The sequence below is a fragment of the Trichomycterus rosablanca genome, chromosome 19 (genome assembly GCF_030014385.1).
Source record: "Trichomycterus rosablanca isolate fTriRos1 chromosome 19, fTriRos1.hap1, whole genome shotgun sequence".
Lineage (NCBI taxonomy): Eukaryota > Metazoa > Chordata > Actinopteri > Siluriformes > Trichomycteridae > Trichomycterus > Trichomycterus rosablanca.
The window spans coordinates 22,351,786-22,364,066 of NC_086006.1; the positions used below are offsets into that span (position 1 = coordinate 22,351,786).

The following is a 12,281-nucleotide window of genomic DNA, read 5'->3' on the forward strand; positions in this document are numbered from 1 at the left end:
ATTTTACTTGATCACTTTGTGGTTTTGTAAATACGACAGGCTTTAATAACTTAATCAGTTCAACTTCTCATGTCTTGATAAAACACCCAGTAACACATTTTACTGAAGTAAAATAAACAGATTTATCTTGGCTTGTGGAAGAACATGACCATTACCTGTACAAATGAATCATTTTGACAAATCAATAAATATCACCTGTTATTGGCAAGGAATACAGGCAGTTTCATTCGCCTTAAAATCAAACTCGACAAATAAAATAATTATTAGAAACCTTTTAAAACCAAAAATAAAACAAAACGTATTTTAAAAGCAGTCTGAAGGCTATTAGCACATTTGGTGAGCACATGTGCACCCTGCCGCCGCCGGGTGATACCGTCCCACGCTCCTTCACTTGTCCTTCCTGAGTCTTAATACACATTCCTTAGCCTTTGGTTGATCCACCGCATGGATATAAACGACCCATATACTGTCAGTTCACAGTCCTGAGCCAGACGTGAGCGCCCGGATGTAATTACATTTGTTAACCGAGTTACGGCTGTCCTTCACGTCTGGTTCCTCATGAGCATAGACATCCATGCTGCTTAGGTGAACCAAGAGAGGGGTCAGCTGAATGTCCACTGCTGGTATATGTCTGCTGGGTTACACCGGCTCGTCGCTATCTTATTGTTCTGTAAGTGAAGGCACCTACCCAAGGAAGGATTCTTCAACAAGTGATCCTAGAAAAAAAGTACACCAAAAGCTTTGAATGTAGATCCAGCTGAGGTCAAATGCATCATTTCAAAAATGAATAATTGACTAATGTATGCATGTAAGTACGTCTACTACGGTTAAATGGTGCTGCTATGGGTAAACCACAATATCAGTGGCTTGGAAATAAACTATATGCCAAAAAGTATGTGGACACACTTATCTAGTTTTTCAGCCACACATATCGGCCCTTTCTTGTTCTGTTATGACTGTGCCTCTGTGTGCAGGTCCATAAAGACACGGATTGACAAGTGGAAGGTAATTTACTGTCAACCTCAATCCCATTAAACACCTTTTGCAAGCTAGGCGCCAGGTGGTGGTGGTGGGGGGGGGGGGTTTCATATTAATGTTCATAGTTTTAGAATATGTTGCCAAACAAGCTCATTGTAAGGTGTCCACAGTATATAATCCATATTTGTGCAATATTGTCTTTTCTTAATTCACACTACAAACAAAGCCAGAGAAAACCTAGTGGTCTTAACTGAATTTTACAATATTGGTGAATTCAGACAAACCTACCTCAGTGAAGATCCACTCCTGCTGAGGAGCCACACTAGTGCCATGACCCTTGAGCTTGCACACTTCTATCTGTACTTGCTCTGGATATAGGCTGGCATGTAGACACAGCTGCTTGCCTATGTTATGCCTCAGCTCATTGTGTGTTGAATACTCAAAATACTAAAAAAGACACGATAACATGAATCAGTAAGAGCATGAATTCATATGACTAGGAAGGCAGTTTACTAGCAGCAAAGTTGCACATCATACCTGGTTTCCACCCATGTTGTGGCATACATACATCATGACTGGCTTTCCTCCATTATTATCCGGCCCGACATCTAAACAACTCTGAGAGCCCAGGTTCTTGATCTACACATGATACAAAGAACAATGTTAATGCACACAGAAAAAATGTCAGAAGTTTGTCATTTGGATGAAACCTGGGAACTTACTGCTCCATATTTAACGGGGGTAAGATCAGGAACAAAGGCTTCAGGGTAGACATTGTTCAAATACCAGGAAAAGTTCTTGCACTGTAAACTTTCCCGAAGCTTCAGCCGCTCAGAGATGTCTCCATAATTATTCTGCATGGTCAGAAATAAAAGTGCAGAGGATTAGATGAGCAAAGTGGATGACAGTGATTGTACAGACTCATTACAACACAGAAGCCTAACTGGTTCTTTGGATGATTAAAGTTCTACTGCACCTAAAATGCATTTTGAACTGGTTCCCCATAAAGTGACAAGCTAATAATCCCTTAAGCTAGCAAACTATTGGCTAAAAAAATGCCCCCCTTCCCCAGTATGTAAAGTCATTCACCTCTTTGGCCATCTTGGCTGCATTCTGGTTGCGCCGGTAGTAGATGAGTTTATAGTCATCCATCCAGACCTCAGCCAGACGGACCTGGTTACGTGTGATCACTTCGGTTCCTTTGGGGAAAGTGTGAGGACTTTTAGTGCGGAAGACGTGACCCACCACGGAGCAGGGGATGATCTCCAGCTGCCCACCACACTGCCACACCTAAACAGTTATTAATGATTAGCAACATTACTGGAATTTCTGCATTCATGACAGGTTAAAAGTAATGTGTGTTAATTATTAGAAATAAAACAAACCCGGAAGGACATCTCCACGTTCTCTCCTCCCCATATCTCCATTTTGTCATCATAGGAGCCGATTTTCTCAAAGTAGGCTTTGGAAATCGAGAAAAGGCCACCAGCAAACGTTGGGGTTCTAAAAGGCAGGAGGAAATAAGTAAAAATGGTCCAAAAGTTTATTTCTCGAAATCTCAAAGCTATAACTTCTAATAACTTTGCAACAAAGAACTTAAGTCTGGTGTTTGAATACAAAACATTTAGAGGGTGTCCACATACTTTTGGTTTTACCTTGACTTCCTTGCACTGAAGGTCAGAAATAGCATTAAATACCCAGAATTATTTTGTAAGTAATTTTTTTGTCACTTATGTTGTTTTTGTAGCCTAGGTCACGGTCACCTCTCAAATATTTCAAGGATGTGCTCTTTATGTTTAAAAACTGATAAAGGCTTTTCTTACAGCAAGACTAGATTACTGTAATGTCCCCGTCTGACTCCAGAACCTTATCACAAATCTACCCCAAGTTCCAGATACTGCACTGGTCCTGCACAGTTCTTATTCAGTGTAATGGTGAGTAGATCAGTCCTGCTGGAACATCCAAGTAATTCCCAAAATCCGACTGAAAGGGTTTAAAGTTACTAAGCACTCAAGCTGCCCTCTTTTTTTAAACACAAATTTGAGTTTGCCTGTGGGACAGAATACTGGCGCAGCTTTTAATCCTCAATTAGTCCCAGAGAGCTTTGATGTGTAAGCTCATGTGCGGACACCTTGACCAGAAAGTTATTTATTTATTAGGATTTTAACGTCACTTTGATTACATTCATAACAGAACGTGTAGTTACTCGTTACACAAGATTCATCAGTTCTTTAATGTCAAACACAGTCATGGACAATTTTGTATCCCCACTTAACCTCACCTGCATGTCTTTGTGCTGTGGGAGGAAACCCACAGACACGGGGAAAACATGCAAACTCCACACAGAAAGGACCAGGACCGCTCCACCAAGGAATCAAACCCAGGACCTTCCTGCTGTGAAGCGACAGTGCACTGAGCCACCGTGCCACCCTGACCAGAAAGTAGGTGTTGTCGTTGCGGTGGCAATGAGGCAACTACCTATCTAGCCTTTCTCTCCCTTTGGACACTGCCGATCGTGGCTGTAGAGTGTTGACCAGACGAGAACACCGCAGGACTCGGTTCTCCGGGATTATGATAAACTAGCACATGGGGGAAAAAATGGGCTGTGCCACCCAAATGTTACCCTGTCTGTTACTTCACATGATTTTCTTTCATCTTTGGCCATTATTAAATATGGCTAACACCCGAGAGTCCAGAGCTCGAATACCCTGTGGAATACACACTTTTGAAAAACAAACCCACATGATGTTCTTCTCAAACCTGACCAGTAAAGAAAACAATCAACAAATACTAATTTTTGCCAGAAATCAGATAACCCAACCCTTCCATTATACAAAAACCTTGTGCCAACTGTGAAGCATTGTGAAGGTAGCATCAAGGTTAGCTAGCACTCATTAAGGGAACAGTGGACTATCAGAATGTCAGGTTGGTCTTCCACCACCTGAAGCTATTCAATTGAGATGAGGCTGTTTATGCAAAAAAAAAAAAAAAAATGCAGACCAGACTCATCTAAAAATCCTCCTCAGTCAAACATGGCTGGTTTATAAATACAAAGATTCTCAATGTTCCACTGTACTGCACACCAGAAATTTATAGCCCAGAACAATAACCTATTACATGAAATAGGCCAGGCCCTGTAAAAAATCTTATCTTCACTCATGTGTCACCCATAAAATGCCTGTGTGGGAGGGGAAAAAAGAGAGAGACTCACTTAACAGGGTAAGTCTCATCCTTCCGCTTAGCCTGCTCATAGTCAGGAATGCCCTCCCAGCCGAAGGTCAGACTCCAGTCAAAGTTGCCACGGTTGTGGGCGCGTGCAGTCGCCACTGGCTTGTTAAACTGGAAGTTGTTTAAATCGATGGTGGTGATGTCAGGACTCACGACGGCAGTCGGTTCTTTGACTATGCGAGCTAGGAGCGGCTCAAGCCAGCCGTGAAAACACTCACCTACAATGAAATGAAAAAAAAAATTCGTGTGTCATTGTGATGCTTTGAAGAAGAATGTGATACGTTATACAGACGTCAACGTCCTGTTCTGCTGCCTTTGTTATGCAACATCAACACGCCTTTTAACTTAAGAGCAACTCGTGCGTACTGGATTTTCTGGCTGGCTCACCGGTTACTTTGATGCCAAATTCCTCATAATACAGTATCTTGCATAGCATAGTATTGACGAGTTTACATTTTAGGCATTTAGCAGACGCTTTTATCCAAAGCAACGTAAAGCATTGGGACAGAATACTGTCTAAGCAATTTAAAGTTTAGAGCTTTGCTCAAGGGCAGTGACATCCTGGCAGTGACGGGGCTTGAACCACGTCCTTTTGATTACTAGTCCTGTACCCTAACCGTTAGGCTACAACTGCCCTAAATATAAGAATGTTCAAGAACAAGAATGTTCATATACTTTTGGTCAGAAATTGTATGAAGCTAATAAGAAGCAAATACAAAGTAGTACCAACCATTCCCTGCAGATCAGGACTGTTGTTGCACATGTTTTGAATGGTTTGAGGTGGGATACTTTGAGGAGGGCATAAGGGTGACATAGCAGTAAGTTACGCTAGCCCACTACTGCTAGGATCAAGGGTTCAAGTCCCCAGATGTACTGTTGGCTGCTCGCTTGGTGAGAGAAAGATGGGGGAAGGCCCCACAAAGGATTGTCATCCTACCTGAGGTACGGTACTAGATTGTGCTTATTTATGATGGTGAAACCAGATGTCTCTTTGATGGTTGAGTCTTATTTTTATTTAAGGAGGGTAGGTGGGCATTTCAGTCAAATTCATATTGCACATCATATTTTCTCAGAGACTAAAGAAAGAAAACAAGTGTAATCATAATGACATACAGTGAGCATCCAGAAAGGTGAGGACTTCGCCTTGGGCATGACTGGCCCCCAGCAGCCGTGCCGTGATCAGCCCCTTCCTCTCCGACTGACGCACCACCTTAACCACCTTTAGCATCTTGCAGTACTCGTCCAGCTGAGAGTGCAGGTGACCTGCCACAAAACCCAGACATGAACATGTTATAATAAAATACACGAACAAAACACAAGCAGCAGAACAACAACACCAAGACTTTTATCCTAATTCAGACAAGTGAGAAGTAAGGACCTTGTTTGGGGGCCCAACAATATTAACTTTTAATTAAAAAAACCCACGCAGACACAGGGGGAACGCGAACTCCACACAAAAAGGACCGCTTCACCTGGGGATCAAACCCAGGACCTTCTAGCTGTCAGGTGACAATGCTACCCAACAAGCCACCGTGCCACCCAACCATGTCTTTATAGACCCCAAAACTGTTCCCACAATGTTAAAAGCATACATCTGTTGGCAATGGATGTGGCAGAAACAACCAAATATAATCATTGAAAGAGGTGTCCACATACTTTTAGCCATATAGTGTATATAAATGTCTAATTTACAGCCAAGTCAAACATGATAACGTGTCAGAAACAAACGGTTACGACAGAAATAATTAATCAGATCCGACATGAATAGCTGGTGAATAGGTGTGGAAGCAAGGACGTTTTAAGACCTGGGTAATGTCCAATCAGCATTGAAAAATAACTACCTGTGTGTGTGTGTGCATGTGTGTAGGTGTGTGTGTGTGTGTAGGTGTGTTTGGGCAGGGTTTCTTGGAATCTGAGAGGAAAAAAAATGACACCATCACATCTTGGCCATTAAAAAAATTTACTTAAAAATAATACATACATAAATAAAAACGAAGAAAAATAAATAAATAAGAAGAAAATTTTAATAATTAGAAAAAACAGTAAAAATAAAAGAAAAAAAATGAAAGCACAACTAACAAAAAAATAGTAGCTAATTAATGCGGTAAAAAATGATCATTTAGTACAGTCGATTTATTTACAGTTAGAGCAGAACTACTATTACAAACTGTACAGTGAAAAACTTCCACGTCACAATGAGCTTATCAGCACCGATGATAAAGCTGCACTCACCAGCTATACTTGCGTCATCCACCAATATAATTTCTTTTAGCAGGACAGCGGGGGACGCGTGGAGAACGCTGTAAACGGTACGTAACAGTGTGGACCAGGCCTCGTTGTGGAACACGATGATCACACTGGTGGTGGGGAGAGGAGGACACCGGCGAAACTTGCGCTCCACACACCTGAAACAGTGAGGGGTTAGAATGAGTTTTCTATCAGGAGTGCGGTGACACATTAGCTTTCGATAAGACTTCCGACATCATATGGTTCTCAAATTCTCACCGAGCTGCCAATAACACCAGTTTGTCATGAAACGATACACTGCATTTAGATCAAAGTTGTTAAATAATGTTTTTTCCCTTATTTTTATTTCATTACCTTCACTTATACAGCTTACAAACTGCACACCTCTGTACCCAGTCATATACCAAATTACTAGAAGAACGCCTTCATGTTATACATACAGACGTACAGTACAATGAAATTCTTTCACCACATATCCCAGCTTGTTTTAAAGCTGGGGTCAGAGCACAGGGTAAGCCATTGTACGGCGCCCCTGGAGCAGAGAGGGTTAAGGGCTTTGCTCAGGGGTCCAACAGTGGCTGCATGGCAGAGCTGGGATTCGAACTCTCAACCTTTCAGTTGATAGCCCAAAGCTCTACCCACTAGGCTACCACTGTCCCCAGTCCCTACTACTGTCACAACTATTCAGTAGTGGAACTACACTAAATAGCTTGTTGGACACCTGGTGCAGCTGAGGTTTGAACTTGCATCCCATATTAATGCCAATGGTTTAAGAACAGTATGTATAACAGAGGGATGAAGATCAAATGTGTTGCTGCTGCAACTGCGGCCTCTGCTGGCTAACTAAGGTGCCTGCACTAGGGATGGATGATTCATGGATGGCAGTGCGTGACTCTAGGTGAACAATGCTGCTCTCTATGAGACTCTGGCAGGTGAAAAGAAGCGACCTGGGAATACACATCAAAAGGACCGTGTGATAGTCTGTGGCTCACTGCCTGTGGTCAGGGCAGGAGTCTGTGGTGATGGAGAAAGTTACAATCCAGGAATTGAACATGAATTAGATTGGGAGAGAAAAAGAAAGAAATAATTCATTCTGGCAGTAAGCCAGACAGCACAGTCAGCAGTGTTTAAATGCTTTTGTGTATTGTTATGCTTAAAAAAAACACTAGAACAAAGAACAAATCTCTTAGATTCAAATACCATAAAAACCTTTCAATTACCATTAAGTAAAAGTTTTAGTTATAAGCCTACATTGAGTTACAATCACCCCAGACAGCCCCGCCTTTCAAACGGAGGAAATGGTTTGCATTTTAAATAATGTGGCAGATGCATCAGTCATAGATATTAATCATAATAATCTGTTATTTTTATTATAAAACTATTATTAGCATTGGTTTTTTTTTTTTAGCATGAGTTGCTAAAATCAGATTGATTCGAAAATTTGAAGTCATTTGATTTTATATAGTATAGTTCTGTTGGAAACATACAGCAGCAGCTTTAAAACCTCACATACTGACCTAAATCTGCCACACATGAATACATGCTGATACCAAAACAGGCGTGGTATTCTTCCTCTCACATGTTACACAATTTTCAGAACAGGTCAGTTTGCTTTTTAAAAAGCAAACATAAGAAACCAATGGGAAAATGATCCCTCCACAAATTCAATCACCAAAAGAATGAAGACAAACTTGCTTGGAAACGTCACTTTTTGAATCAGTAGCGCCCAGACTCTCTGAAGTGATCACAGGCTTTGAGTAGATATTCAACTCTAACGGTTTTTGTTTGTTTCTTTATTTATTTATTAGGATTTTAACGTAGTTTTTTTTACACTTTGGTTCCATTCATGACAGGAACAGTAGTCACTCATTACACAAGGTTCATCAGTTCACAAGGTTATATCACACCTTACAGTCATGGACAATTTTGTATCTCCAATTCACCTCACTTGTATGTCTTTGGACTGTGGGAGGAAACCAGAGCACCCGGAGGAAACCCACGCAGACACGGGGAGAACATGCAAACTCCACACAGAATGGACCCGAACTGCCCCACCTGGGGATCGAACCCAGGACCTTCTTGTTGTGAGGCGACAGTGCTACCCACTTGGCCACCGTGCCGCCCCAACTCTGCCGGTTAACTGACGATCTCAGGCTGTGTATCAAAATATGTGAGCTTGTTGGACATCCTATTCCAAAAGCATGGTCGATAATATTGAATCCCCACTTTTGGAAAGACCACTTAACAGCCTCCACTTCTCTTTTAGAGGGTAAATGAGTATTTCTGACCATTCAGTCAAAATCTTTTGTTTGTTTGTTTGTTTAACACTGTGTTCACACATTGTTGTGGTATTCACGGCAGGAGCAGTGTTTTATATTTTACTAGGGTCCATCTTAAATTTGCATATTCACTGTTATATTAGTAAGAAATTTGAGAACTGCTTTCATGTTATTCTGACTGAGGGTCAAAATCTTTGTAAGGTAGAGCACATGCTGGGCCAAAAATTGATGTTCCAATTCATCCCAAAGAGCCAGGGTTCTGTGCAGGCTTCTGGAGATCCAACAAACCAAACTTGTAAACTATTGGCATAAGGTTGGGGGCATAAAATGTATTTTGGACAACCTGTCAGCAATAGATGTGGCTGTAATGCCTGCATAATTTGAAAGGGTGTCCACTTATGTCAATTTAGTGTATAGAGAAATATACGCTAATAGAGTAACAGAGTTTGGAACCACACTTTCATTTAAAAAAAAAAAAAAAAAAAAAAAAAAAAAAAAAAACTGTTGGAAAGTTGTAGAGATTTGTTTCTTGGTATTGGTGTAGTCTTTTGTGAAATTAAAATCAATTTTTAAACATAATTTCAACCATTACTACAGTAGTGTTTAACAAGCATCAACCCCCACCAATGAACAGCCAAGTACCTCCTACTGTTCTGGAGAACAATGAAAGCTTTAAGATTTGTCAGCCGTTTTGGGCAGCTTGCAGACACACTTCTAATTAATCAGTGCATATGATTATTTATGCAATCTCTATAAGACACTGGAAGTGACTGGCAATGTGGCACTGTCAGACATGGCATCTTCTCAACACGTACAAATTTGTGCCTTGCTAGAGCTTTTCACAGAACTGCAAGTAGAGACATTATGCAAAGTAAAAAGCTTCACCACAAAGCTGAAGACAACACCCTCTTACAGACTATGGTCAAGGTGTGAAAGCAGACAGTATGAAAAGTGTCTACGGTTGTAGCACTTACTACTAAGTTTCTGCCACTGGTTGCAATGTACGCAAATGAACAGTTCATCAGGTCCTTCAGTGCTTGAGTTTCCATGGCCAAACAGCTGCACCCAAGCCTAAGATAACCACGCACAATGCCAAGCATCGGCTGAAGATGTGTAAAGCACACAATCGCTGCAACCTGATGAATCCTGCTTGACAATTATAAGCTTCAAAAAGCCATTTCATGTTTCAGGTTAACATGGCATTGCTCCTGTGTGCCAAGCAAGGTCAATAAAAATGGCTTGAAAGAACTTAACAGGTCTGGATCAGGTTATGACAACCAAGGGGAGTGGTGAGGATGTGTTCCTTTTAATATTTTAATTAACTGATGTCTCCCACACAAGTTAAAAGATCACATGACTTTTAAATGAATTGTTTTGTGACCATTTATTTCCAGCCATTCTTTTCATTTACTTGCTGTTTTTGTTGGGGTGAATTTTGTCCCTGCCATCTATGTCCAGTTATCTCCTACACCCTTGTCCTGACCTCAAACCTATGCATCACTTTTGGAAAGAAATGCAGGCCATTCAACGTTAGTATCCAACCTCACTAATGCTCTTCAACCTAAATGGAAGTAAATCTCTGCATTTGATGCTGTTACAATGGATGCTGTTACAGAAACATTATTGACTATGTACCTGACAGTATGGATGACAGTATGTGGACACCTGACCAAAACATTCCCAAGGCATTATTATAGCAGGGGCAACGAGCTAAGCGGTTAAGGTACTGGACTAGTAATCAGATCAGTTCAAGCCCCACCACTGCCAGGTTGCCACTTGAGCAAGGCCCTTAACCCACAATTGCTTAGATTGTATACTGTCACAGCAATGTAAGTCGCTTTAGATAAGTGTCCACTAAATGCCAAAAAATGTTCCACGCTGGATCAATTATGAACCTTCTTGATCTGTTGCCAGAAAGTTGAAACCATTAGTATAATAGTATAATTTACATACACCTCTTAGCAAAGGGTGTAGCTACAAAACCTGAATCAATTAGGAGGGGTGTCCACATACTTCTGCCCACACAGTGTTCTTATCTCATAAATCAACTGAGTAAACAGTCCTGCTCTGTCAGTGATGATCTTCACTTTAAAAGATTGACATTCAAATGCAGTTTGTTAATGGAAAAATCTAAAAAAAAAACATGAGTAAGACGTTTAATTTCAAAACTTAAAAGTTAACTTAAGAGATTGAAAAAGGGCGGTTATGCATTTAAACCAAAAACTTGTCTTACTGCTCAACCTTTGTTTAGAAAACATAGAAATTCCTATTTTTGACAACCAATGCCTCTGGGTGAAAGCCTGATTAGCAAGTCCTTGAGTCTGAACTGGCTCTTTAGAAGAGTACACACCATTATCAATGGTGAATGTTTGGACAGCTCTTATAAAACATCAGGTTTAGCCTGAGTCAACACAATACTGTTCACCTCTGAGAAGGAACATTTACGTACCAACTGCCTACTAGAACACGAACGGCAGCTTGCACTTAAACAAGACCCAAGGTTATTCCAACATCTTTTCTTTGCCCAGAGATAAAAATTAGACAAAACTTACTCGGGAGGTCGCGTGTCCTCTCCAAGGCTCCGGGACAGAGATATCCGGTCACTTGCAAACTGGTTAAAGCAGTGCCTGTTCATGCCCTCCTCCTTCTCTTTCACTTCTTCTGGGGAAAGATTATCCTTCTGGAATGCTTTACCCTCAGCACCTGGGCTCCCTGGGTCTTCCTCTGGTCTCTCAATCCAGGGTTTGAGCTGAGCCTGGGTGTAAAAGCCAGACGGGCAATTCTGATCCTCGACGGGCTGCTGCTGGTCCACCGGAGGTGGCTCCGGCGCGCCGATCTGGAAAGAGAAGTGTTTGACAGCCCCACGGACCATTTCCATCATCTGTTCCTTCCTGTTGCTGAGATCCTGAAGCCAGGGCTCCTGAACCCCATTGCCTACATCCCTCTGGAGCACCAACAAGACTAGCATGAAGAGCACGCCACCCAGGATGGCCAACTTCAGAGGAGAAATGCGACGCCTCGGCAGCACGCGCATCCTGAAAGCTGGAAAACAAAACATGAAGAGTGAACCAGTTCACAGGTCTGCTCTGTACACATCACATGGTTTAAATGAGGAAGTTTCGAATTCTAGGCATTCGATGAAAGAACCAAATTTGTCCAATTGATTAACAAATAAGGCCCTGTAAAGCTAAAAGTACTTGTTGCCTCAGCGGAGGTTTCCACTATGAACAACAGGCATTAGCATACACTTTGCATACGCACACACACTCGACAGTTGTACCAGGCTCTCGATGGCAACTGTCCATTGCCCTATTGTTTCTAAGCAAGGCATCACAGATCAAGTTCATGTGCTTCCCCATCGATCATTTTAACACTTCCTTATAAACAAATGTAACTAAAGCATGTTCTTGTTTTTTGGCAGCTCTAATATTTAGGAGTCACCACGGTGGGCCTTGTCCACATACCAGTCTTGGCACAGTATTTACTCCTGATGATGTTCCTGATATTTTTATCTGGGCTTAGTTAGAACCAACACTGAGAGCACACTTA

At 41.5% G+C, this 12,281-nt stretch overlaps 1 protein-coding gene across 1 annotated transcript; it reads right to left on the reverse strand.

Annotated features, from left to right (window-relative positions):
- Nucleotides 1–24: 24 nt before the first annotated feature.
- galnt6 (UDP-N-acetyl-alpha-D-galactosamine:polypeptide N-acetylgalactosaminyltransferase 6 (GalNAc-T6)) lies at nt 25–11,766 on the reverse strand. Its single transcript, XM_063015121.1, has 10 exons — nt 11,285–11,766; nt 6,439–6,611; nt 5,320–5,469; nt 4,190–4,424; nt 2,364–2,481; nt 2,068–2,268; nt 1,701–1,832; nt 1,516–1,617; nt 1,267–1,425; nt 25–716 (listed from the first exon to the last, which is right to left on the reverse strand). Exons 1-10 carry the CDS (start codon nt 11,764–11,766, stop codon nt 603–605), a joined length of 1,866 nt encoding a protein of 621 aa, XP_062871191.1. The 3' UTR covers nt 25–602.
- Between the last annotated feature and the right edge of the window lie 515 nt (nt 11,767–12,281).

Bases quoted from the DNA above. Each gene is read 5' to 3' on its own strand.
- galnt6 (XM_063015121.1), bottom strand. From the start codon at position 11,766: ATGCGCGTGCTGCCGAGGCGTCGCATTTCTCCTCTGAAGTTGGCCATC. The intron at 2,482-4,189 runs GTGAGTCTCTCT...CCTGCCTTTTAG, and splicing joins GATGAGACTTACCCTGTTAA to AACCCCAACGTTTGCTGGTG. The intron at 1,426-1,515 runs GTATGATGTGCA...TGTCTTTTTTAG, and splicing joins ACAACATGGGTGGAAACCAG to TATTTTGAGTATTCAACACA.